Source organism: Dendropsophus ebraccatus, chromosome 4 (assembly GCF_027789765.1).
Source record: "Dendropsophus ebraccatus isolate aDenEbr1 chromosome 4, aDenEbr1.pat, whole genome shotgun sequence".
Taxonomy (NCBI): Eukaryota; Metazoa; Chordata; class Amphibia; order Anura; family Hylidae; genus Dendropsophus; species Dendropsophus ebraccatus.
Genome location: NC_091457.1, coordinates 7,670,792 through 7,697,561, shown reverse-complemented (window position 1 = coordinate 7,697,561; position 26,770 = coordinate 7,670,792). Strand labels below are relative to the sequence as shown.

Here is a 26,770-nt window from a genome sequence, read left to right as displayed (position 1 = left end):
TTCTATGGGGATTTGCTACTGCTCTGGACAGTTCCTGACATGGACAGAGGTGGCAGCAGAGAGCACTGTGTCAGACTGGAGAGAATACACCACTCCCTGCAGGACATACAGTAGCTGATATGTCCTGGAAGACTGGAGATTTTTACATAGAAATAAAATAGAAGTTGATGTGAAAAGATTTTTTTCCCCCTCAGAGTACCCCTTTAATAACTGAAGATTAACTGTTACAGATCAACAATTTCCATCCTGCATTGACCACTAACTCTCCAGCTGTTGCAGAACTAACTTCTTATCATGCTTCGCCTACAGTTTTGCAGCAGTTGGTAAGCCCCCTCCCCCCATATAATTATACAAGGCAGCGATGTCCCACAGGTGATAGTAACACACAGGGTATGATCAGAAAGGTTCACTGTGCCCAACCACAGAGAACACTGGCACTCCGGGGGTGATGTGGGGTCTGAAATATTCACCTTAAATATGGGGGGGGCTTTATTTGAGCCCCCGCATACTGTGGCTGTGATCAGTATTTGGTTCCCCGCTGACCCCAGGGATAGGGTCGTAGTTACTGAAATCTGTGATCAGGGTCAGAACTGCGTGACTGGCAGCTGACTCCAGGTGAAGCCCCGTATCGCTGTCACTTGGCTCCTGGGTCGGGATCGTCTGTCAGGCTCTTGTCGCTGTCAGCAATGCGGTTCCTAGGGGGTTTCTCTATTACCCTTTTGCATTTTTTAGCAATGGGATAGAAATTGTTACTAGGGTTTCATCCTGGCCTTTATGTGGATGACTGGGGGGATTGATCTGGGTCCTGTATACCAGATAGGGTGTTCCTAGATTTATGTAAATTCAGCTTAGTCATTGTATAATGCAGTGATGCATCGTACTGTCAGTGAGGGAAGACATTCCTGGTGACACCCAGAGGCCACATACCTGTGCGGATGTAATGCTGCAGGTTTCTTATTGTTGTATCCAGCCTGGGACATCATCTAACCGGGCCCCGCAATAACCGTACGCAGCTGTATCCCTCCCGGCATATGAGGTAAGTAGATCCTGTTACCAGCAGTGCCGTATAGTGTCAGCTGTTATACATATGGGTGTGCTTATATGGAATATATAGAGGAAACAGCCTTAATAAGTAGACCTTGGTGTTCTGGTTATTTGGTGCAATGTGTCAGTCTTATATCCAGGCTGTTTAGCTGACAATTACTTTATAACAGTATAAGGCCCCTTGTATACATTTGTAATTCAGGGCCCATATACTGTCTGATGGTATATACATTATCAGACCTATTCTCTGCTTGAGGCATGGACTGCATAAAAATAGGACCGCACTTAGATGCACTATAGTAAAGGGGTACACTGGAGGAAAATATCTTCACATAGATTAACTATAGTAAAGGGGTACACCAGCGGAAAATAGGACCTACACTTAGGTGGGTATGCCAGAGGAAAAAAGTTTTTAAATCAACTGGTGTCAGAAAGTTACATAGGTATGTAAACTAAATATATTAAAAAATTCTACAGTCTTCCAGTACTTATCAGTTGCTGGATGTCCTGCAGGAAGTGGTGTATTCTCTCCAGTCTGACACAGCGCTCTCTGCTGCCACCTCTGTCCATATCAGGAACTGTCCAGAGCAGCAGCAAATCCCCATAGAAAACCTCTCCTGCTCTGGACAGTTCCTGACATGGACAGAGATGGCAGCAGAGTGCACTGTGTCAGACTGGAGAGAATACACCACTTCCTGCAGGACACACAGCAGCTGATAAGTACTGGAAGACTGGAGATTTTTAAATAGAAGTAAATTACAAATCTATGTAACTGTCTGAAATCAGTTGATTTAAAAGAAGATTTTTGCTGGAGTACCCCTTTAAGACTCAACACGCGAAGTGTTAGAAAGTAGCGGAAGTGTCCACTTGTGCAGTAATGCAGCGTTATTTATAAGGAGGAATCTCGTATTTCACCATGGATGCAGATTTCTCTTCCTTCCTGTCACTTATCCACACTCGCTCTATTCTGCCGATCAGAAGAGTCACTTTACTAGAGCTCCTCCCGGCTCCTCCATGATGATCTATTAGACCCGAATAGACATCGGTATTAATCTGCCTGATGCGTGTGCATTTATTTTGTTATGAATTGCGCTCTGGCTTCCCTCTGGCTGCTACTGGTGTGTGATGAGCCGTGCAGAGAGATGAGCAGCAATAATACCAGCATGCCGGCCCCTTCCATTATGTCGGGGAGCTTTTAGTTAACAGTCCTGTGGTCGCACTTTGCATTAGCGTTAATAGTTTGTGGTCTGTGCACTTGCGGATACGTTGCAGCATCGCTCTAGTATGTTGCAGATGGATTCCTCTGTGTCAGATTTATACATTTTATTTTGTATGGTTTGACTGACAAACCGAGCGCGTCCCTGTGTATAAGTGAGCAGCTGCTATCAGTCACACATATGGATAGAGAAGCTCCAAGAGCAGAGAGATTTATAGTCCTGTCATTTATTCCCTTCACAAATACAATCTGCTTCTCCACCGCGTACACCGCCTGATAACAGAGAGAACAAAACTTATGTCGTAGTTGGCGACCACAGTGTCTTCTGTGGCATCCTGATCCCTGCAGTGTTACACACAAGATGGGATTTCCTGCAAAACCCTAGGCCACTGACCCCATCCTGTGACTGCCCAGCTGCTACTAAACTACAACTCCCAATATTTACATACAGCTACAGACCCCCCCTTCCTCCCAGCCATTGCAAAACTACAACTCCCAGAATGTACTGACAACCATGGCTCGTGCGCCTCCTCTCTCCGCGCTGAAAATGGATGTCCATTCTTCAGTGCGGAGAGAGGAGGCGCGCGAGCCTCCCATAGACTACCAGTATGTCACGGAGGCTGAGAATTCCGCCAGTTTTCCGCCATGTGAACAGAGCCTTATGTTAACTGTGCTTTCTAGTAATTGTAAAACATTCCCTGCAAAATTGAGACCTGTGTCTCTTCAGGTTCTGCAAATACACAACTCTCACCATCGCCTGGCATGCTGGATATTGTAGTTTTGCAGCAGGAGAGCCACAGGTTGGGATCACTCCCCTGTTCTTCCTTCCACTGCTTCCCGCTCTTTCTTCGGTGCCCCCTTCCTCTGCTTCTTTCTTCCTCCGTACCCCCTTCCTCCCCATGCCCCCTTCCTCTGCTTCTTTCTTCCCTGTACCCCCTTCCTCCCCATGCCCCCTTCCTCCGCTCCTTTCTTCCTCCGTACCCCCTTTCTCCGCTCTTTCTCTGTACACCCTTCCTCCGCTCCTTTCTTCCCCCGTGCCCCCTTCCTTTGCTGGTTTCTTCCCCGTACCCCCTTCCTCTGCTTTTTTCCCCCATACTTCATCTTTCTTCCTGCATACTCCTTCCTCTGCTTTCTTCCTGCATACTCCTTCCTCTTCCTCCCTGTATCCCCTTCTTCTGCTTCTTTCCTCTGTAGCCCTTCCTCTTCCTCCCTGTACCCCTTTCCTCTGCTCTTTCTTCCCCCATACTCCTTCCTCTTCCTCCCTGTACCCCTTTCCTCTGCTCTTTCTTCCCCCATACTCCTTCCTCTTCCTCCCTGTACCCCTTTCCTCTGCTCTTTCTTCCCCCATACTCCTTCCTCTTCCTCCCTGTACCCCTTTCCTCTGCTCTTTCTTCCCCCATACGCCTTCCTCTTCCTCCCTGTACCCCTTTCCTCTGCTCTTTCTTCCCCCATACTCCTTCCTCTTCCTCCCTGTACCCCTTTCCTCTGCTCTTTCTTCCCCCATACTCCTTCCTCTTCCTCCCTGTACCCCTTTCTTCCCCCATACTCCTTCGTCTTCCTCCCTGTACCCCTTTCCTCTGCTCTTTCTTCCCCCATACCCCTTTCCTCTGCTCTTTCTTCCCCCATACTCCTTCCTCTTCCTCCCTGTACCCCTTTCCTCTGCTCTTTCTTCCCCCATACTCCTTCCTCTTCCTCCCTGTACCCCTTTCTTCCCCCATACTCCTTCCTCTTCCTCCCTGTACCCCTTTCCTCTGCTCTTTCTTCCCCCATACTCCTTCCTCTTCCTCCCTGTACCCCTTTCCTCTGCTCTTTCTTCCCCCATACTCCTTCCTCTTCCTCCCTGTACCCCTTTCCTCTGCTCTTTCTTCCCCCATACTCCTTCCTCTTCCTCCCTGTACCCCTTTCCTCTGCTCTTTCTTCCCCCATACTCCTTCCTCTTCCTCCCTGTACCCCTTTCTTCTGCTCTTTCTTCCCCCATACCCCTTTCTTCTGCTCTTTCTTCCCCCATACTCCTTCCTCTTCCTCCCTGTACCCCTTTCTTTCCCCATACTCCTTCCTCTTCCTCCCTGTACTCCTTTCCTCTGCTCTTTCTTCCCCCATACTCCTTCCTCTTCCTCCCTGTACCCCTTTCTTCCCCCATACTCCTTCCTCTTCCTCCCTGTACCCCTTTCTTTCCCCATACTCCTTCCTCTTCCTCCCTGTACCCCTTTCCTCTGCTCTTTCTTCCCCCATACTCCTTCCTCTTCCTCCCTGTACCCCTTTCCTCTGCTCTTTCTTCCCCCATACTCCTTCCTCTTCCTCCCTGTACCCCTTTCCTCTGCTCTTTCTTCCCCCATACTCCTTTCTCTTCCTCCCTGTACCCCTTTCTTCCCCTATTCTCCTTCCTCTTCCTCCCTGTACCCCCTTCCTCTGCTCTTTCTTCCTGCATACCCCTTTCTTCTGCTCTTTCTTCCCCCATACTCCTTCCTCTTCCTCCCTGTACCCCTTTCCTCTGCTCTTTCTTCCCCCATACTCCTTCCTCTTCCACTATCTCTGGTTTCCCAGTGAGCGGCTCATTCATCCGGGAATCCGTCACAGGAGTCGCCCGCCCGAGTCCCTCTCCTGCCTCTGTCAATGAACCAGACGTTCCGCAGATGACAGAGGGTTTAAGTCATTCTTTCGAGTAATTTGCAGCCGATCCGACGAGTTCTACTAGAAAATCTTGTTAGGCTGGGAATAGCTCAGATCCATCCCCCTCCTCCCTCCTTCCTGTCTGTATTCTGCCTGTCACCGTGGGACATCCAATAGCAGCCAGCTGGTAAAAGCAGGCAGTAATGGGGTGGTGTGGCTGGAGACGTCAGCCCCCATCACTACGCCAGGCTGAATCACCACACATTGTGTGATAATGATTTGTATTAATATCTGGAAGGTGGTGGTGGCGGCGATAGCGGCGGCTCCTGAATAGCACGAGGGGTAAGGAAGGCGACAGAGGACACCCGCACCCATGCTGCAATATGCTGAACTTTACAAGGAATGCCCACAGATGCTGAGCCGGCTTTTGGACAGTCATTGTTGGACGCCACTCAATTCCTTTGTGCTCTGGTAGCCAAGATTTTGCCGTGCATGAGTAGCCGGAGTGCGAGGTGCGTATGTCTCCACCATTGGCCTCTATGGAGAAGAGTTGCAGCGGAGACTTTTCTTTGTGTGATGCGGCGCTGGCTTCTTTGTTGTCACTTTTTAGCGATCAGTCTCTCGGATGTGTAGGTGGATGCTCAGTTACTATAGTCCGGGTATTGTTATGACGCTTCGTCCGCCCACGCTCTGTGAATTATCACCGGGATGAAGTGTTAATATAGATAGAGGATTACTTGGCTCGTCTATAGGATTTTATATATGACTTCTGTATAGTCCTGAGATGCCCCCGGAGAGTATAGAAGCCACCTGCTTCCTCTTTGTGTCTGCTTTCAGATCCATTGTGTGCTTTTTAATCTATTTTACATCTTTCTGGCCGCCTCTCATTGTTTATCATCTATGTATAGATCAGGGGGCGCTTTCCCAATATTACAGCCCATGCACAGGATAGATGGGGCTGAGTATTTGATATGAGGAGGCCTGCTTTTTGGACCCTTACAAGTCACAGGTACGCTATGGGGCTGAAGGGAGGTTAAACTTGTGCCCCTCAAGCTGTTGCAAAACTACAGTTCCCATCATGCCTGGGCAGCCAAAGCTTTCCAGGCATGATGGGAATTGTAGCTTTGCAACAGCTGGAGGGGCACAAGTTTAAAGTGGTAGTTCACGGAAATTTTTTTTTCCTTCAAATGATCTGGTGCCAAAGATTTTGTAATTTACGTCTATTAAAAATCTCCAGTCTTCCAGTACTTATCAGCTGCTGTATGTCCTGCAGGGATTAGCATACTCTTTCCAGTTTGGAGAACAGGAGAGGTTTTCTATGTATAGTTACTGCTGCTCTGGACAGAGGTGGCAGCAGAGAGCACTGTGTCAGACTGGAGAGAATACACCACTTCCTGCAGGACATACAGCAGCTGATAAGTACTTAAAGAATGGAGATTTATTTATTTTTTTATAGAAGTAAATTACTAATCTCTTGCACTTGCTGAGAACAGTTGATTTGAAATAATTTTTTTTTTTTGCGAACTACCCCTTTAACATAAATGGTCACCTGGATGAGATCTGCATAATATGGGCACAATTCTGTTTATATACCCCTACGTACAGTTGGGCATCAGTACAGCCCCTCTAAGAATTTTTGGGATCCTCTTGTTTTTTTGTAATCTACACCTCTCACATAAATATTAATGTATTCCTGCTACGTCTATTGGACGTTCTTTGCCCCAGTAGCCTTGTTTGGGCACCGCTCTATGGGTGTTTAGGACATTCTGGATTTATTTGTTTAATTTTTTGGTTTATGCAAGATTAGTAAAAGCACAGCTACTTTCTTGCATAAACAGCGCCACCTCTGGTTGTGTGTGGCATTGCAACTCTGCTCCATTCACTTGAATGGAACTGAGCTGCAAAACCCCACACCCGAACAGAGGACATCTGTGCTTCCTTTGCTCCTATCCTTTTGCATGTGCACTTTCTATCTGTATTACTGGTGGTTTAGAGTTTGCTGATATAGATGGATGTTTTCTTCATTTTTCAGCACTCCGTCTCGAGGAGCTAGAGCAGGCGCTGGCCACACAAAGATGAGTCTCCATGGTGCCAGCGGCGGTCACGAACGTTCACGCGATAGACGTCGTTCCAGTGACAGATCCCGAGACTCGTCCCACGAAAGAGGAGAGAGCCAGCTGACTCCCTGCATCCGAAACGTTACCTCACCTACACGGCAGCACCAAGGCGGTAAGTCTACATGGTGATACAGTGTACTGTTGTATCACTGCCTGCACTCTTCGCTCCTCCTGGATTCGGGCTCAGGAGTGTAGAAGTCTCTCCGAAATGGAGAGTGTGTGTAATATTAATATATATATATATATATATATATATATATATGTATGTATATGTAGTGAATATTCTGTGATCAGATGTAAAGTGAGGAGTTGGGATGCACATTGGATGGAGTTGCCGGTGCAGCTGCTGATACTATAGCTGAACCCAATAATACACAAGATCTATGGTGGTTTTCTATAGACTCGTCTATAGGTGATGTCTCTCTCATCGCATTGTGTTGCACAGCGCACTCTATCATGGATAATTTTCCTTCTGTCCTGATTGACGTGTAGTGCTCCCTCTTTTAAAAAAGATGTTCTTCAGCAGCGGCAGTTTGTTTGTAATACAGTACTGTGCCTAGGATGCTATAGAACACCTTAACATGCACTCCCTCAGCTGCTGCGAAACATCAGAATATGCACCCCTAAGCTGCTGCAGAACACCTTTAAAGCTGGTTTCTTCCTTTGCACTGGAGGTGGCCCCAGTGTAACGATAACCCCTCCCATCGGTGACGTGTTTCCACTAGTGTCAAGTCTGTCTGTGTCTCTGAAGGGAGGGGATATCCTTCCACTGGGGAAGTGGGTCAAAGTGCGCATTGATGCACTGATGCACAGCAGCGTATCCTAACATGTCATACCCAAGTCTTTCTATAGCGATGCTTCTGATGCATTTTCTTAGGAACGTTTGAGAACTCTTGTGCCGGGATATATTGAGGGAAGGTGCTGTCAGCTTGATGTTACCCTGTAATGCCCCCCCTCCCCCCTGATCTGCCGCATATATATATGGCTCTAATACTCCTCCTCCTCCATGGTAACTGCATCATTACGTGGCTGAATCACACACAATTGGCAGAGAGCTGTCATAGAAGAAAGTTTACATAGATCGCACCTCATCCTGGAACAACAAACGCTCATTCTGTTCCATTGTGACCCATTATTTCCTTCAGTCTCTACTAGACTATACAATAGACAGATCAATGTGATACTCTTATCTGGGACTTGTATTGTAGAGGATGGCAGTGCTGTCCGCCCGGGCCAAGGAGCCTACTTTTTACTACTACAATTCACTCTTCTTAGTGTCCAGTGTCTGTGATTACATCCTAGCAGCAGGTTGTACTGTGTCAGGTATATTGTATACTGTACATCTTATATACACCTTACAAGTAGATATCTGGGGGTTTGACGCTTGAGTCACATTCTTTGCTAACAGGTCCATAAAGTCCAGCAAATATCCATGCAGACACTATGGAAAAACTAGAATGGCTCATAGAGAGGAGTTCAGTCAGTTTTGCCGTTAGTCTGGGCTCACATTAGTCTAATACAGACCTGTATTTGCATCTGTATCACAGAGGAGAATCTCTACCCGACCTCTAGTACGATGACTTGAACAGACCGCTGTCAGTTTGTAATATTAGAACCGCAATTGGGCCAAGGACTGTGGCCAGAATACTGTATTAGGGTGCGTTCACACCTACAGGATCTGCAGCAGATCCGAAGCAGATTTGATGGTGCAGATTTGATGCTGTGTTCAGTTATTTAAATGAAATTTGCTGCGGATCCGGTAAGTGTGAACGTACCCTTAAAGGGGTACTCCAACAAAATTATGTTCTTTCAAATCAACTGGTGTCAGAAAGTTTTATAGATTTTTTTTTAAATTTACTTCTGTTTAATAGTCTTCCAGTTCTCATTAGCTGCTGTATGTCCTGCAGGAAGTGGTGTATTCTCCCCTCTGTCCATGTTAGGAACTGTACAGAGCAAGAAGTCTATGGGGATTTGCTACCGCTTTGGATGGTTCCTGACATGGACTGAGGCACTGTCAGACTGGAAAGAATACACCACTTCCTGCAGGACATACAGCAGCTGATAAGTACTGAAAGACTGGAAGCTATTAAACCGAAGTAAATTACAAATCTATACAACTTTCTGAAACCAGTCAATTTGAAAGAAAGAGATACCCCTTTAAAGCGCAGTAAACGAGCACCGATCACATAGAGCAAAGCTCCTTTACTGAGCCTATTACAAACCCTGAATCAATTTGCTTAGCTCCTTACTGACATCATTCCTCGACTGCACGTTCTCTTTTATATGGCCGACGGGTTTTTGACAGGTCAGGGTAAAGCCATTGGTGTTTGCTGGCTCATTGAATGATCACTGGTTTTATCACACAGGACTGTTATGCCTATAGACCACAGGTGTCAACCCCGCCTCCCTTTACCTGTTGCAAAACTACAATTCCCATAATGCCTGGACAGCCTTTGGCTATGATAGGAGTTGGCTATGATGGGAGTTGTGGTTTAGCAACCACTTAAGGGCGGTGAAGTTGACATCTGTGGTCTATAGGCATAAGTTATGGAGGCAAGTTCTTCCAGAAGTGATATAAGAAGAACTGGTCGGATCAGTACACAAGACGGATGTGTCTGTTATCGCCAGCTGAATGTACTCAGGAGCGGTGTACAGAGCGTCCCTATCAGAGCCGTTCTCTGGATTGAAGAATCACCCGTCACCCTCTGACACTGTGATGGATGGAGCTGGGATTAGCGGACACCAGGAGATGGATGGTTCTAAGTATAAGGGCTGGTGCAGAATTCTCAGGTTACTTTGTAGTAATAGTTTAGAGAATTTTCCTGCCTGTGGGGTAATGCCTCATGCCCACCAGACGCCCCATATTACCACCTGACCTCACCATTGGTCTTATATGAAGACACATTGATATTTGCATCTATGGATCGCTGCGTACCTGATCATTGTATGTTATCATATAACCATACAACCATTTATTTTGTATCACAACTATAAAGCCCTATAGCCTCCGGGCCTCTAATCTTCTGTCCTGAGGTAACACTAAATCTCCACGATCCCTGACGTGCCTGACTATTAGGAGGAGGCAGCTCTTCCAGACAGGTCTTAGATTTAATCTCATGCAATTCACTCATTATGTCTTATTATTCCGTAGTCGTCAGAGCAGAGTCTGTTAAATGAGATCATTATGGATCATCTGTAAGTAAATCTCAGCACCGAGGCCTGAGGTGACCCCCTCCGGAGTCAGATACCAGATATCATCATGTCCAAGATCGATGACTATTGAATCAGACTGCACCAGGGTGAGGAAGGCCGTAATACAGTGAGGAGGGAGATGATGAGCCTACATATAGACCCCAATCATAGGGGCCTAATACAGCTGAAAATCCTCTTGTGACCTCTGGCCTTTTGGGTGACGCTTCCAGACCTGTTGTTGGGCCAGACGTTGCATACTGACGTAATACAGGTGCGAGTTCTGACCCCGCCGCAGGCCTGCAAACCCGTAGGAAAGCCTCATACAGGACTAGACCTGAGGTCAGGCCAGGATTTGCAGATTGGGGGGGGGGGGGGGTAGAGAGTAATACATATAGGGGTATTCCCCCTAAGAGCTAAAAAGTGAGCTAGCTGCTCTTACTCACCAAGTCCCCCTGAGTATTCTGAGCCGTCTCCTGACTTTCTAGCTGCCATTCCTGAGTTTTTCTAAAAGCCGATTAATATCCAAGATGGCGCCGGCCAGGAAGCTACACTTCCCATCATGCATCTCCCTGATTGGTCTGTTTGTGTACTCACCCCCTAGCCCACTGCTGTCGTTACTATTGCACAATAAACACAGTGTAGGTTTAGATCTCTGCTTGCTGACTGTGAAAAAAAAAAACATTCTAGTTCCATTCAGACTTTTAAGAACATCTATAACAATATACAATACAACATACAATATACAGAGCTGTGACACAGACAGGTACATATGCCTGCATTCACTGTCAGCAAGCAGAGATAGAACTATAACTTTTCATATTACAGAAACCTAGGATTAGGGACACATGTAAGTCTATGGAAGCAGCACTTTCACTAGCAGTGATCAGGTGCAGGTGATGTCTCCTGGGGGTCGGGTTACCAAGTCAATAGACAGCTAACCCGGCCCCCAGAGAGGAGATCACATGTCCTGTATCTACAAAGTAAAGGGGGAAAAGGAAGCAGTATGTTGTCAGAGTGGACCCAAAGAAGATGGTTTTAGACATCCAGAGTGGGTAAGTATGAGAAAAAAACAGGGAAAGGGTGCAAAATAGGTTATACATGTATATTAGACATAGGGTGGTATTGGGAAGAGGGATCATGTAGAATATTGTTTTGTCACCCGGATAACCCCTTTAAGGAAAATAATGCGAGACCTTTGTATATGTGGATGCCACCTATTGTCCGATGCAAACCTTGCAGGTCCCTATAGCACAGGTGTCCAACTCACAGCCCTCCAGTTATTGCAAAACTACTATTCCTATCATGCCTGGACGGCCTTCGGCTGTCCAGGCATAATGGGAATTGTAGTTTTGTAACAGCTGGAGGACCTTGAGGTGGACCCTGATCTTAGAGACATTATTGGATGTGTACTATCTCTGCTGACTTTGTTGACAACGTGGTTGGCTTTATTTTATTTTATTTTTTTCTTCCCAATGATTTTCCATATATACAATGCATTTTGGTATCCTGATGACACTGCTTGTATTGTGTTGCTACCTTACTGTAACAGGCGGCTCTCCTTGCTGGAAGGAAAGCCTTTAAGTGCTTGGAAACTCAATTACTGTACACCTAAGTGTGCCTCTCTGTAAGCCTATACCTGACGTTGTCTCGCCTCCAGTCCGAGTACTTACAGAAAGACTTGATTTTCTTTTATAGATCGAGAGAAGGAATACTGTTCATCCCGGCCGAGCAGCCCCCGCCCTCAGAAAACCTCCCCCAACGGCTCCAGTAGTAGCATGGGCCTGAGTAGCCGCAACAGTAGCCAGTCCAGTTCGGAAGGGAATTGTAAGATCCCCGGGGAGATGGTGTTTGTGTACGAGAATGTAAAGGAAGGAGCGCGGAGCATCCGCACCTCCGAGAGAGTCACCCTCATAGTGGACAACACCAGATTTGTTGTAGACCCGGCCATTTTCACAGCACAGCCAAACACAATGTTGGGCAGGTTGGTATCTTATACATCTTATGGTTCTACGAGGTCTCTGCTAAGTCTATGGTTTTCTATGCACATAATGGAAACCTAACCTCTCTGGAGCTCCGGCCTGGGGTGTTTACTGTTCGAGGGATGTGAGGACACCTCATGACTGTCTGAAGTCTCTGTCCCAGTCACACCTGAGTATATCAATGTTTAATGGGATTGATTCTAATAACTGAATATTATGCTGGTTAAAGGGTCTGCCAAATGCTTAAAGTATAGGAGAAGCAGCAAATCCCCACAGAAAACCTCTCCTGCTCTGGACAGTTCCTGACATGGACAGAGGTGGCAGCAGAGAGCTCTCAGACTGGAGAGAATACATCACTTCCTGCAGGACATATAGCAGCTGATGGGTACTGGAAGACTGGGGATTTTTAAGTAGAAGTAATTTACAAAACTGTATAACTTTCTCATTTGAAAGAAAAATAATATTGCCATAATAATGCCAGAGTACCCCTTTTAATGGTCTGTGCTCAGTATAAGCCCCCCTATTAGATTGGTGGGGTCTGACCTCCAGCACCCCAAACAATTAGTTGAGCACCGCAGCCTCTTCCATGTGTATCTCTGAGACAATATGGCTGGCATGTACAGGGATGAGCGGTCACTGCCGCTGCTTCTGGTCACATTGTAGAGGCTGCGGAGCTTGCCTCTAATCAGCTGATTGGCAGCGATGCAGGGAGCCTGATCTCCACCAGGTTTGGCCATCAATGTTTTTATGTCCACAGCTGCCATCTGAGCCTGAGTTTCCATGGTTACAGACTACAAACCAACCTTCTGTAGTCTGATCCTGCAGCTATGTGTTAGGTTCTGTACACATGATGATTGCAGGGACTTGACGTTCCTGGGACAGCTCTTGCATAGGTAGAACATAGCCCTAGCTGGTATTGTCTATAAGATGATGCAGCAGACTGTCCACTATATAAAAAAAACAACCTACCATGTGGCGTACATTCCAGTGTATAGCTATATAGCAGCATATGTCGGGAATGTACTCAAGACCAGACTGTTCATATCTGTTTACTCTTGTCTTCTGCTTTTTTTCTCATCTTCCCAATAGTGACTGCATCAGAATACACAGGGTTTGTTTGTAGTCTGTTACCATGGAGACACACAGGTCTTCACAGGAGCCGTATACACACAGGTTTTACATGACTATTTGCAGGGTTGCGTCTTTATGCTGTGTCTCGTCTCTTTTGCTGAAACGTTGCGATCTCGTTGTGCAGGATGTTTGGATCTGGCAGAGAACATAATTTCACGCGTCCCAATGACAAGGGAGAGTATGAAGTGGCCGAGGGGATCAGCTCCACGGTGTTCCGGGCCATTCTGGTGAGGATCTGTGCCCCCCACATCTTTGTTGCTTTCTTACTCTCTCTGACTTTGCTCTGTGTCCGTCCTTCTGTCCTGAACAGTTTTCTCCAGTCGGTTTCTTGCTTTATGTGGTGTCCTCCTTTTTTTATTATACATCTTATTTTCCTCTTTATAACTTTTTTATCTTTTTATTGTGGTGTTTTTTTTTTTTATATGGTGTATCTGATCCTGATTGATCATTGTCCATAGTGTCAGACTGTGTAGGGCCACATCCTATAGACTAGTGCATTGCCAGGAGTCATAATAGAGGAACAATACAATGCACTTAAGATGCTTCCAGCCATTGGGGTTATTAGAAGAGAAGTGACAGGTTATATACCTATTGTTGCACTTAGGGGTGGGGTGTGACAGGAGGTGAATGACGTACACTAAGGGGGTGAGTGGCTCATCTTAGAACACACACGAGGGTTAGTAGAACTATGTAATTAGGGAATGTATCTAGCAGAGGAATCCTTGAAGACTGTCTGCCCCAATGCAAAGTCTGTAACTGGTCCCAGTTCTGTTTATTCCTGTGGGCCCCTCAGGTCCAACCACATCCTGTGCACCCCCTATAGTTAAGGCTGATGCTTCCCTGACCTATAGGTCCATCATATAGTGCATGTAGTGAAGCTGCAGTACTAGATGTGGCCTGTAGACAAGATTGGCGCTGTTTATGGGGGGAAAAATATCTACATTTTTCTAAATTCTTAAATCTGTGTGCGATGATTTGGTTGTTGCAAACCAAAGCATGCTGCAAGAGCTGCATCCTCTCCAGTTATTGTATAACTACAACTCCCAGCATGCCCTGACAGCTGTAGCCTTTCTAGTTGGTGCCAGTCCATTACTCCTGGCCACAGAAGGCTTTATGGCTGTTGCAAAACTACAACTCCCAGCATGCCCTGACAGCTGCAGGCTTCTCCGGTGTTGCAACGCTTCAACTCCTAGCAAGCACTGGTGAGGTTTGACCGTCGGGGCATGCTGGGTGTTGTAGTTTTGCTTTCAGGTTGGGAACAGATGCAGTGTATGGCGTCTCTGAAGGGTCATGTCACCCCCTCTTGGCTCCGGCCCTTATAATGGCTCCTACGTATCCCTGCTGATTGTTCTCTGGTAACCTGCAGCTATTCCTGTCTCTCCTATCACAATGGGCAGTGTTACCATTGTTACTATTAGGCTGCGTCATACCCTCCTATGTTGCGGTGCACTTAACAATATGAGCTTTTTGGAGAGTGGATTGTGATGTTTGGCGGAGCAGCTGTTTATATCTTGCTGGCACTTACCCCGTAGTCAGGAGACTTCACGTCCAGAGCGAGACGTTGGTTCCTCATCTGTGAAGCCGCCATCTCCGCTGCGGTGTAGATGAGAATCGATGTCGGGCGGCTGCTGCTTCATCCCTGCAGTATACAGCCGGCGGGATCCGTGCGATGTCTGCTCGGCTTGTATTGTTTTTCTGCAGCGTGTTGCCAAACTACAACTCTCTCCATTCCTGGACAACCATAGAGTATCAAGACATGATGGGAATCATAGGTAGCTAGTAGCTGGAGAGTCATTAAATGTCAGGGCATGATGGGAGTTGTAGTTTTGCAACAGACGAAAATCAGGAGTAGATGACTTTGGCTCTCCAGCTGCAACTACAACTCCCTGCATGCCTGCTTTAGCCTTGGCTGTCCAGGCATAATGGGAGTTGTAGTTTTGCAACAGAGAGCCAAGGTCCCTTACCCCCGCTTAAGGAGGCTTTGCTGTCAGGGCATGCTGGGAGTTGTAGTGTAGCTCCTCTATAGTATTGTGCAGACAGATGGCTCTGGCCCTTTAGGTGCGCTTGCTGTCTGGCATGCTGGGAGTTGTAGTGTAGCTCCTCTATAGTATTGTGCCGACAAATGGCTCCTCGCTGTCTGGCATGCTGGGAGTTGTAGTGTAGCTCATCTCTAGTATTGTGCAGACAGATGGCTCTGGCCCTTTAGGTGCGCTCGCTGTCTGGCATGCTGGGAGTTGTAGTGTAGCTCCTCTATAGTATTGTGCCGACAGATGGCTCTGGCCCTTTAGGTGTGCTCGCTGTCTGGCATGCTGGGAGTTGTAGTGTAGCTCCTCTATAGTATTGCGCAGACAGATGGCTCTGGCCCTTTAGGTGCGCTCGCTGTCTGGCATGCTGGGAGTTGTAGTGTAGCTCCTCTATAGTATTGTGCCGACAAATGGCTCCTCGCTGTCTGGCATGCTGGGAGTTGTAGTGTAGCTCCTCTATAGTATTGTGCCGACAAATGGCTCTGGCCCTTTCGGTGCGCTCGCTGTCTGGCATGCTGGGAGTTGTAGTGTAGCTCATCTCTAGTATTGTGCAGACAGATGGCTCTGGCCCTTTAGGTGCGCTCGCTGTCTGGCATGCTGGGAGTTGTAGTGTAGCTCCTCTATAGTATTGTGCCGACAGATGGCTCTGGCCCTTTAGGTGCGCTCGCTGTCTGGCATGCTGGGAGTTGTAGTGTAGCTCATCTCTAGTATTGTGCAGACAGATGGCTCTGGCCCTTTAGGTGCGCTCGCTGTCTGGCATGCTGGGAGTTGTAGTGTAGCTCCTCTATAGTATTGCGCAGACAGATGGCTCTGGCCCTTTAGGTGCGCTCGCTGTCTGGCATGCTGGGAGTTGTAGTGTAGCTCATCTCTAGTATTGTGCAGACAGATGGCTCTGGCCCTTTAGGTGCACTCGCTGTCTGGCATGCTGGGAGTTGTAGTGTAGCTCCTCTATAGTATTGTGCCGACAAATGGATCCGGCCCTTTAGGTGCGCTCGCTGTCTGGCATGCTGGGAGTTGTAGTGTAGCTCATCTCTAGTATTGTGCAGACAGATGGCTCTGGCCCTTTAGGTGCGCTCGCTGTCTGGCATGCTGGGAGTTGTAGTGTAGCTCCTTTATAGTATTGTGCCGACAAATGGCTCCGGCCCTTTAGGTGCGCTCGCTGTCTGGCATGCTGGGAGTTGTAGTGTAGCTCATCTCTATTATTGTGCAGACAGATGGCTCTGGCCCTTTAGGTGCGCTCGCTGTCTGGCACGTTCCACCGTTTAGTTATTTTGCAGACGGCTGTTATTGCCGCAGCTATTCCCCAAGCCATCGCTGATCATGTAATCGGTGTTTGGTTATGAGTAATCAGTCACATGATGCATCCTGGTGGGTAGCGAGCAGCAGTATTGTCTGCCTGGCGTCTCCTGCGCTGCCGGATGGTCCTATAGATCTATACATGATGGAGGCTTATTACACATCTGCTGAGGCAGGAAAGACAAGTATATGGTCGCTGCTACCGGAAAAAACACCAGACCATGCCATGTTACCCCCCTCCTGACTATTGCTTAGGACAGGTCCTCATCATGGGTCCTGACCTATACATCCATATGGCCCAAATAGGCTGTGTAATAGGAAAGGAGAGGAGGGAATATACAGGAGGCTGTATAATAGGGGAGGGGAGGAGAAGCAGAGCTGTATAATAGGGGAAGGGAGGAGAAGCAGAGCTGTATAATAGGGGAGGAGAGGTGGGAATATACAGGAGGCTGTATAATAGGGGAGGAGAGGGCGGAGCTTGTATAATAGGGGAGGATAGGAGGGGCGGAGCTCTATAATAGGGGAGGAGAGGGCGGAGCTTATATAATAGGGGAGGAGAAAGGGTTCTGTCTGTGGTCCCATTAGCCGTCCTATGACGTTGTCTGCACCCGTAATACTAAGTTGATGCATTTCTCACACTTTCTCCTTTCAACAATTTTTTTTTATTTTTTGTGTAATTTTATTTTTTTGTAATCTTTTATAAGGATTATTACAAGACCGGGATAATTCGCTGCCCAGACGGAATCTCTATCCCGGAGCTCAGGGAGGCGTGTGACTATCTGTGTATCTCCTTTGAGTATAGCACTATCAAATGTAGAGACCTCAGTAAGTATGGGGCGGAAGCGTCCGTGTCTGTCCTGCTCCTCCATCTCTCATCTTCTTCTCTCGTGTGGCAGCACAGATAAATGATGCAGTCACCATCTCTCTCCCCCCTCACATTCTGCACCTTGTGCCTCTCACATCTGTCTGATCTCCTGCGTCTTGTCTCTCTCTTTCACGTCTTTTATGCATTTGCTCTCTTGCCTATCCCAGGTGCCCTGATGCATGAATTGTCCAATGATGGAGCCCGCAGACAGTTCGAGTTCTACCTGGAGGAGATGATCCTACCTCTGATGGTGGCCAGCGCTCAGAGCGGGGAGCGGGAGTGTCACATAGTGGTGCTGACCGACGACGATGTGGTGGACTGGGATGAGGAGTACCCGCCGCAGATGGGAGAAGAGTATTCTCAGAGTATGTACATTGCATATAGTCACCACTCGTAGTATCCGTAGTCTCTGCATCGAGCACTGTAATGGGAATAACTACATCCATTGCTCTGAATGAGAGACTGGGTAGAGACTTATGTAGCCATGATGGGTGGTACTTGGGGCAACTATAACTACTATGGAAGTTAACAGGATACTGTTTCCTCCAGTAACAGCATCATATCTGACCATAGGTTGTGTCTGGTATGGCTCTACCCCATTTAAAGTGTGTAATTTCAAGCAACTTTGCAGAAATCAATAGTACAAGCAATTATAGGAAACTCTGTCATAGGTTTTATTAGGCAAAAGAGCTTCCTTCTGTTCTTGCATAACTGTTTTCTCACCTCCCCCCTCACTTATCTATTGCAGAGAAGTAGAATGAAGACAGGTTTGCTGTATCCATTATAACCTATGGAGGGGGAGGGGCTAAGGGGGATGAGTGAGCAGAGAGAGGTGAGAAGCAGCCCGTGCAGTTTTCAGTATAGGAGCCAGCACAGCGCAACATCCTGCAGTCGTATCTCACCAAGTTCCCAGACCAGTCTGACCTGTGCATCCAGCGTTTTATGTCTCCGAACTACAAGACTGGTTCTCTCCTCTTCCTGCCTACTCACCCCCTCAGCCCCTCCCTCCTCCATAGGTTATAGTGGACACAGCAAACCCATCTTCACTTTGCTTCTCTGTAATGTAGAGGACTTTGCCTCATAAAACCTATTACAGAGATTCTTAAAATCCCTTGTACTATTGATTTCTGCAAAGTTTTTCTAAATGACAGTCGCACTTAGTCACGGATGTCAAACCTGATGGGAATTGTCGCTTTGTACCAGCTGGAGACCAGTCTGACACCTGTGATTTAGGTGAATAGAGGTGAACTGCAATACCACAGACAACCTGGGATCTGAGCAATGGACGTAGTGACTCCCAGCCAGCACTTGGTGTATGGCCGGGTTATCTATCCCAATGCATTATGGGAGCTTGGCTCTTTAGATGATTTCTGATATTTCTGCTCCTGACTATGCTGGCGGCTTTGGATAACTATCCCATTTCTGTTTCCTCTGCAGTTATTTACAGCACCAAGTTGTACAGGTTCTTTAAGTATATTGAAAACCGAGATGTAGCAAAGTCTGTTCTGAAGGAGAGAGGCCTTAAAAAGATCCGGCTAGGCATCGAAGGTGAGCACCTCCCCCGCACCACATCTGTGTTGTATTGTTCTGTAATGTAAAGTGATTGTGTTAGGCCGGGATCACACGTGTTCCATGATCTGCAGCCGCCCCATCCGATAGGCTGATATAGGGCAGGGCGCTGTGTGGACAGGATGGCAGAGTTATCCTTCACTGTGGTGATATAAAGTCCAGGACAATTATGCTGGATCACCAGGCCTATGTGAGCCTGGTTTTACCTATAGCAGGGGTAGGGAACCTTGGCTCTCCAGCTAAAGCTTTGGCTGTCCAGGCAGCTGGAGGGCCAAGGTTCCCTGATCTATAGTAACCAGTCATTCCAGAGCTGCCCTCCGGTTACTATAGACGTCTTTCCCAATATGTCATCCACTAGATTATCACAGCAATTTACAGTGTCCTGACTCACAACTTAACCTTTTGTCTCAGACATATTAAATGTACAGGTGTTCTGTCACATTCTTAGAGCGCCATTGTGGTATATGCATGTGTGTAATGTGCCGGCTAGGCTGCATGAAGCCATGACAGTACATGTGCACAGGAGGCATCTGTCTGTGTCCGGTCCCACAGCTCATCTCCATTCCTATGTGCATACCTATTTTCTTATCCCGAACAACCCCTTTAAGTGCTACAAAGAACTCTGGGAGAGGTGATAGCTGATACATAGAGATGAGCGAACAGAGTTTGAGTCGATCCGAACCCGAACGATTGGCATTTGATTAGCTGGGGCTGCTGAACTTGGAGAAAGCTCTAAGGTTTTCCACATAGCCTTAGGGCTTTATCCAACTTCAGCAGCCACCGCTAATCAAATGCCGAACGTTCGGGTTTGGATGGACTCCAGCTGCTCCAGGTTCCCTCATCTCTAATGATACACTTTACACCAGAGCGTGTTATTAGCAGCCCCCCTCCCGACAACCAGGCTTGTATTGAGGATTCCTTACATAATGTGTAGCTGACTCACTGCCATGTCTGGTCCTAAGAACACTCAGACAATCCAACAGCGTACACTCAGGTCGCTGATGCCGCTTTATACCTGGGTAGAGACCTCTATGGCGTGCAGTTATTCCAGACACAGGCATCAACTTACCTCTGTTTCTCATTTTCAGGTTACCCAACATACAAAGAAAAAGTGAAGAAGAGGCCAGGTGGGAGGCCCGAGGTCATCTACAACTACGTGCAGCGGCCCTTCATCAGGATGTCCTGGGAGAAGGAAGAAGGGAAAAGCCGACATGTGGACTTCCAGTGCGTGAAAAGCAAATCCATCACAAACCTGGCTGCAGCCGCTGCCGACATCCCACAGGACCAACTGGTGGTTATGCACCCAACACCTCAAGTAGATGAGCTCGACATCTTACCCAATCACCCCACCCCGGGTAACAATGAGACAGAGCCAGACGGGCAGAACTCCACCTTATAATACCGGCTTCACTACAGCTGCTGGGAACATTTGCAAAGTCTTTGACATCCAAAGGCAATGTCTAGCCGGCCGTTGCAGAAGCGGAGCCCCACCAGTCACTGGTGATGAGGTTTTTTTTCTCCCTACAATCATTACAAGATAAGAGGTGCAAACAGTGCTACGCGGTGGGACCGCCACCCGCAGGACATGTAATCTACCAATGAACTCTTATGGTTGTGCAGTGTGGACTTTTTCTTTTACTGACCAAAGGACCGAGCAGAGGTTCCAGCTGTGTCGTGTTACTGGTGGGTTGTGATGTTGGCTGTCTATTCACTTCATCCCCTCACATTGTAAGAATCCCCCCGCTCTGCCATCCATTGGCAGCTGGAGGGTATCCTCCCTTACCAGGGTACACCCCTTCTTTCGTAGTGGCACTTTATGGATGGTTTCAGGTGGTGTTTGTAAAGTGATTTTATAGTATATTAGTACTAACTTAAAAAAAAAAAGTGCATCTATAAAGCAAAAGTTTAAGTTTGGCTATATAGTGATCTTATTAATCCCCTTCCATGTATTCACTGAGCACAAGCGGGGTGTTCTCACTTACCAGGGACGACCCTCCCCTCCGATCAGACTTATGATGTCATGAGAAGTGCAGCGGCCGGAGCCTCAGTCAGTGGGCTTGGAGCAAGCGATGCCTTACACCTCACAATCTTTCCTGGACCGGGTTTACCAATAGAATTGTTTATGAATAAATGATTGTATGTTTTGCATTGAAATAAAATGTCATTATTTTAAAGTTGTCTGGGATGGTGAAGGGGATGCAGGGGGGGCTGAACGTGCACGTTACTGAAACCTATAGGGGTTGTAAAACCATGGCTGCTTTCTTCCAAAAACAGCACCACAATTGTCCTCTGTTTGGGTGTGGGGCATTTGCAGCTCAGTTCCTTTTGAAGTGAATGGAGCTAAATTGTAATACCACACACAACCTGAGGACTGGGGTGGCACAGTTTTTACAAGAGTATTTTCTCTAATCCTAACACCTTTAACCTCTTTCTTTAGTTCTGCTGACACCAAGCACTTGGCTGTTTACATTCTTCCCATCAGTCAATGTTGTGTAGATGCACTGCCCCCTGCTGAGTAAACTGCTGCATGACAGCTCTGGACATTAGATGTCACAAGGAACCTTTATTATGCAGCTGCATCTGGACCATAATGTCCATGGAAGGTTGTGATATATCTAAAATATTAGAGAGATTTTTACTAATTTTAACATTTTTAGCTACAGCTGCAATATTCAGATTTTCCATTGCAGTTATTGAAGCCAAAGCCAGGAACAGACAATAAAACAGAACAAGTCTTAAAGCAAAGACTGAGATTTCTTCTATTTCAAAATCCATTCCTTCACCAATTGAAACCAACAATCTGTCCATGTGAACCCACCATAAGGCTACTGCTTTGTGGTGATTTTAGTGCAATTTCCTAATGTAGTTGTCAGTAAGTAACAATGAAATGCTGTGGATAATGCGAAGATAGTTGCTTTTTGTCCACATGTGAGGCAGCGCTTGGATATTTGGAGTACAATCCAGCTAGCTGGGTGCTATATAGGAGGCCTGGAGTGCACCTGTTAGTGCAGGGCCCCATCCAAGGGTCTGATATCCACTGTCTGCTCCTCCAGACTTCACAGCAAATTAGGTGAGACCTCTAGTGGCTGGAGCTTTAATCACATTGATTATATGAGCATAAGTTAGAACAACAGTGACCATCTCTAAAGTAGGGGTGTCAAACACTGAACATGTGAATGCAGCCTAAGGGCCCTATTCCACCGGACGATTATTGTTCACATAATCATTAACTATCTCAAACGACCGCTATTGCGAAAGACCTGAGAACCTTCACTCATTTCCATGGAACGATAATCTTTACTTATGATCGTAATTGCGATAGTTTTTTCGATTTATTCGCTATTGCGTTCTTATCTATTGCAAACGACCGAACGATGTCTTATTCAATGCGAACGAGCAACGATAAAAATAGGTCCAGGTCTTATAAAGCGATCAACAATTTCTCGTTCGGTCGTTAATTGCATTTCAACCGAACGATTATCGTTAGATTCGAACGATTTAACGATAATCTGAACGATAATTGGTGGAATAGGGCCCTAAGTTATCTTTTCCATGGTGGAGATGGGGTGAGAACTTGCACAGAACAACAAACAAAGGGGGAAGGAGACAATCCCAGCTTCTGCGCTCCACAAGGTGAGCTGGAGCAGCCGGACGTCTGTTCTTACCAATGAAGCTGAAGAGACTGCTGCTCAGACGGTAGAGGAGTCCACAGGATGATCTAAGTCAGTCACTGAAAAGTTTCTCTGTACAGGGGCAGGTTTGTTTTCACTTAGGTCCTTAAAGCCTAGCTTACTGTGCTGAAGCCACTAGGGCCTGGTAACAGGCTGATCATGATAACAGCCAATGTCTGCAAACATTCTGACTGTCACATAGTGCTTTACACACTGGCCACGCATCAGGGAGTCTTAAAGAAACATACACCCAATATATCTTTAAACTAATCTATCGCTGGGTGAAAGGATAATATAAAGGGGACAAAGAATCATGTGTTTCCTATAAAAATGTAGGTTCTTTTACTTTGCCTCTCTATGTATTCCCATTTAACCTGGCATCTTCCTGAACTTGTCCATGACCATATTCTGTATACAGCATGGCAAACATGACGCACTGCCTAGAGCCTGCATAGAGCACACCCCTAACCCCTGCTCCGCTTTAATGATGTGCTGGGAAAACATGGATCCAAAGATGTTAGAACATCAAAATGTTCAGAGACGTCCTAGCTGAAAGAAACTAATGATGGCCTGGACCAGGGGGAAGTCAGTGACTGACCATAGACATCTTATGGATTTGTTTCTTCTGCCTTTGACCTCAATATTTAAAAGAGAAGTCCCAAGAAAGAAAACTTACCTATCCCTGTTCCCTTCCCAGGTCTCTGACAGCTGCTGGATGTTATTTCTGGATGTCACGTACCTGGCCGATGGACTGCCTGCTAAGCCAATAGTAAACGTAGGAGACAGCACTTCTTGTGAAAAAAACGTGATTTTTTTATTCACATCAGACACGACGTTTCGGCTGGTACTTCAGCCTTTCTCAAGCGTGACTACATGGTGGCCATTCAGTGTCATATGTGCTACACAGCAAAATCACAGCAAGCATATCCAATCAGTAATTCATAGCATAATTAGGTGATAAACATCATATCAAGTATCAAAAACAGTATTGTATGCGTCAAATATAGCAAGTGTATCCAGTGTATCATACATTATATATCTGTGAAAAACTAGTAATATCTCCTCCAGATTATCAAATCACATTATGTGCATAAAAGGTCCCCTCAATCAGTTAGTTTGGTGCATAGTGATAAATAAAACAAACAAACATATCATACCAAACCAGCATGCTCCTGAAACATGGTGTACAAACAGGCTACAACCACCAGTGTGTGGGCGTCACTGCACAGCGTCACTGCACTGTCTCTGCCCATATCCAAGATGGCACCCAGAAGCTCATGGACGCTGCTGCACATGTGCCAGTCACACACAGAGCTGTGCAGTGACGCCCACACACTGGTGGTTGTAGCCTGTTTGTACGCCATGTTTCAGGAGCATGCTGGTTTTGTATGATATGTTTATGTTTGTTTTATTTATCACTATGCACCAAATTAACTGATTGAGGGGACCTTTTATGCATATAATGTGATTATTTGATAATCTGGAGGAGATATTACTAGTTTTTCACAGATATATATATATATATATATATATATATATATATATATATATATATATATATATATATAATGTATGATACACTTGCTATATTTAATGACGCATACAATACTGTTTTTGATACTTGATATGATGTTTATCACCTAATTATGCTATGAATTACTGATTGGATATGCTTGCTGTGTAATTTGCTGTGATTTTGCGGTGTAGCACATATAAGACACTGAATGGCCACCATGTAGTCACGCTTGAGAAAGGCTGAAGTACCAGCCGAAACGTCGCGTCTGATGTGAATAAAAAAAATCAAGTTTTTTCACAAGAAGTGCTGTCTCCTACGTTTACTATTGGATTGAAGCCGAACGGAAGGGTCTTGTGCGGTGAGACGTACACTCCATCTAAATATTCTTATCATTTTTTCCCATTTTTTCCAGTGCTGTCCCAGTTTGATTTTTATATGCTTGCTCAGCCAGTCTGTGTCCCACCCCAGTCACTGATTGGCTAAGCGGGCAATCAATCGGCTGTGTACTTGATGTTGCAGGGAGGGGGGGGCAGTGCTAAAGTACACAGGGACAGGTAAGTTTTTTTTTTTTCTCATTCTCCTTTCATTCATTCCCAACAGACTGTGTTGTATCTGACCGCTCTATGATCACTATAGTGGTAGTATTTATAGTTTTGTTTTTAAACAGCAGCACTATTGTCACTATTAGAGATGATAGAACCTAAGATTTTCCGCTGTTCAATGGGACTCTAACCTTGCAATGGATTCCTGGTCCGTGGGGAAGGAGGAGACAGCCCGGGTCCCGCCTGGAATTCCGGGATACAGACTATTACCTAGGCTGAATCCCAGAATTCCAGGCGGTACCCGGGCACTCTCCTCCTTCCTCACGGACCAGGAAGGCATCGGCAATCAAATGCAGAAGCTTCGAGTTCGATAGAATCTAAGATTTTCCGCTGTTCGATCATCTCTAGTCACTATACAATATTACTTTATAGTACATGAAATACACCCATACTGCAGATATGATTTATAAAGGTTTTAGGCTCAGGTCCGCATGTATGTTGAACAGCATTTTAGCCGCAACAAGGAGAGTCCAAAACATTGAAAAAAAAAATCTATTATAGTTTGTTTTCATATGAAAAGGTTATTTCTGGTTGTTATATTTAAGTAAAAGGGAAAAGTCTTCTCAGTTGTACACATTCAATAAGTAACACTCGTCTGCATCTTCTTTCTGCTATAAAAGGACTTTAATCAGAGGACAGTGTCATCTAGGCGGGCAGATGCCGTGATGCCCCGCCTAGGTGACACTTGCTTCATTTCAACAGGGTTCCATGGGTTCCCATGGAACCTACGGCCCTGGTGACTAGTTACCAGACTGCGTCAGAGCTGTGCCCGGCAGCTGTAAGTTATTGGGGCCAAGTCAAACTCCCTAATGGAGGCGATTGGTTCTCATTAAAGTCATTGGTGCCACAAAAGGAGTTCAGCCATCATCTATAGAACAATTAAACAATTTATTTAAAAAATATTTAACTATTACACTGTACCATGTATAGCATAAAGGATTCTTACAATAAAACATCTTTTATACAAGTAATATAAGAAATACCCATGGAGGGAGCTCTGCGGTGTACACCAGACGTCTGAAATGACATGATGATCCATGACACCATTGCCTTTTTTTTTTTTTCTTTTCTTTACAAGGATTGAAAAAATAAAAGCGTCAAATTTCAAAATATACAATTAATGCGAAGCTATACACCACGGATCACTGGAGCGGGGTCTAACACAGTGGACAGTGAGTGGTGGGCTGATATGGCTTTGACATACATGTGATTTTGGGTCCTGTATCTCTTACAGCCAGGCTGATGTGGCACTGAAGTAGATGGAGCTCCCATAATGCACTTTGATGCTGTGGAGGGGGAGGGGGGAGGGGGGGAGGGGGGAGGGGGGGGGGGAAATAAAAAATAAAATCTATCTAGTCCTATTCACAATGGCCATGGCAAGTCACTGAAGTCTACGGGACCCCCGAGTCCTGCGTCTGCCTCCAGGAGACTCATGATGACCGCCATGGCAGCTTCGTCATTGGAGGGACTGCTGGAGCCGTGGTCTGTTTCTATCATATCCATCCCCATTTGGGAGTTTTCACCTGTGAAGAACAAGAGAAAATTAAAAAGTCCATTTTATCTCCTTTTTGGTAGATTCCAGACAGACGTTTGTTCATAATAGTAATGCACCCCGCAAGCAGAGGCTACACGTGCAGGATAACTTTGGGGCCATAGTTATATAGATCTGTAGCGGATGCCTGACTGAACGACTAAAGGCCCAATGCCTTCTGTAAGCGAGCACTGTTCTCTTAAAGCCTATTAGACGCTGTGATAATGGTTTAAGGGCTGCACGGATATCATTAGTGATGTCCCTGAAGTCCGTGCCCTTAAGCTGTATACATTACCACTCTATGCTCAGGCAGATTCCGTAGTCTGCACATAATCGGCCTGAGGCCCTTGGGTCCTGTACATACGTGGTCCACATTCTGTGCATTTTTAATATGGATGCTACATTAA

The 26,770-nt window shown here is 46.2% G+C and overlaps 2 protein-coding genes across 4 annotated transcripts in view; one reads left to right on the top strand and one right to left on the bottom strand.

Moving 5' to 3' along the window:
• The window catches only part of BTBD10 (BTB domain containing 10), a 36,011-nt gene extending 14,794 nt beyond the window's left edge, over positions 1-21,217 (top strand). The window contains exons 1-8 of one of the 3 annotated variants that reach the window (XM_069965087.1): positions 937-1,036; positions 6,903-7,099; positions 11,875-12,160; positions 13,414-13,516; positions 17,314-17,434; positions 17,642-17,839; positions 18,912-19,022; positions 20,132-21,217. In XM_069965087.1, coding sequence (XP_069821188.1) covers positions 1,032-1,036; positions 6,903-7,099; positions 11,875-12,160; positions 13,414-13,516; positions 17,314-17,434; positions 17,642-17,839; positions 18,912-19,022; positions 20,132-20,442 — 1,332 coding nt within the window. In that variant the 5' untranslated portion in view covers positions 937-1,031 and the 3' untranslated portion in view covers positions 20,443-21,217. Of the gene's footprint in view, positions 1-936; positions 1,037-5,112; positions 5,383-6,902; positions 7,100-11,874; positions 12,161-13,413; positions 13,517-17,313; positions 17,435-17,641; positions 17,840-18,911; positions 19,023-20,131 lie in introns of those variants that run through there. The other 2 variants (XM_069965084.1, XM_069965085.1) reach the window with 2 other exon arrangements.
• A 4,929-nt stretch (positions 21,218-26,146) lies between these two features.
• BMAL1 (basic helix-loop-helix ARNT like 1) overlaps positions 26,147-26,770 on the bottom strand; it is a 43,124-nt gene continuing 42,500 nt past the window's right edge. The window contains exon 19 of the mRNA XM_069965083.1: positions 26,147-26,355. Coding sequence (XP_069821184.1) covers positions 26,195-26,355 — 161 coding nt within the window. The 3' untranslated portion in view covers positions 26,147-26,194. The remainder of the gene's footprint in view (positions 26,356-26,770) is intronic.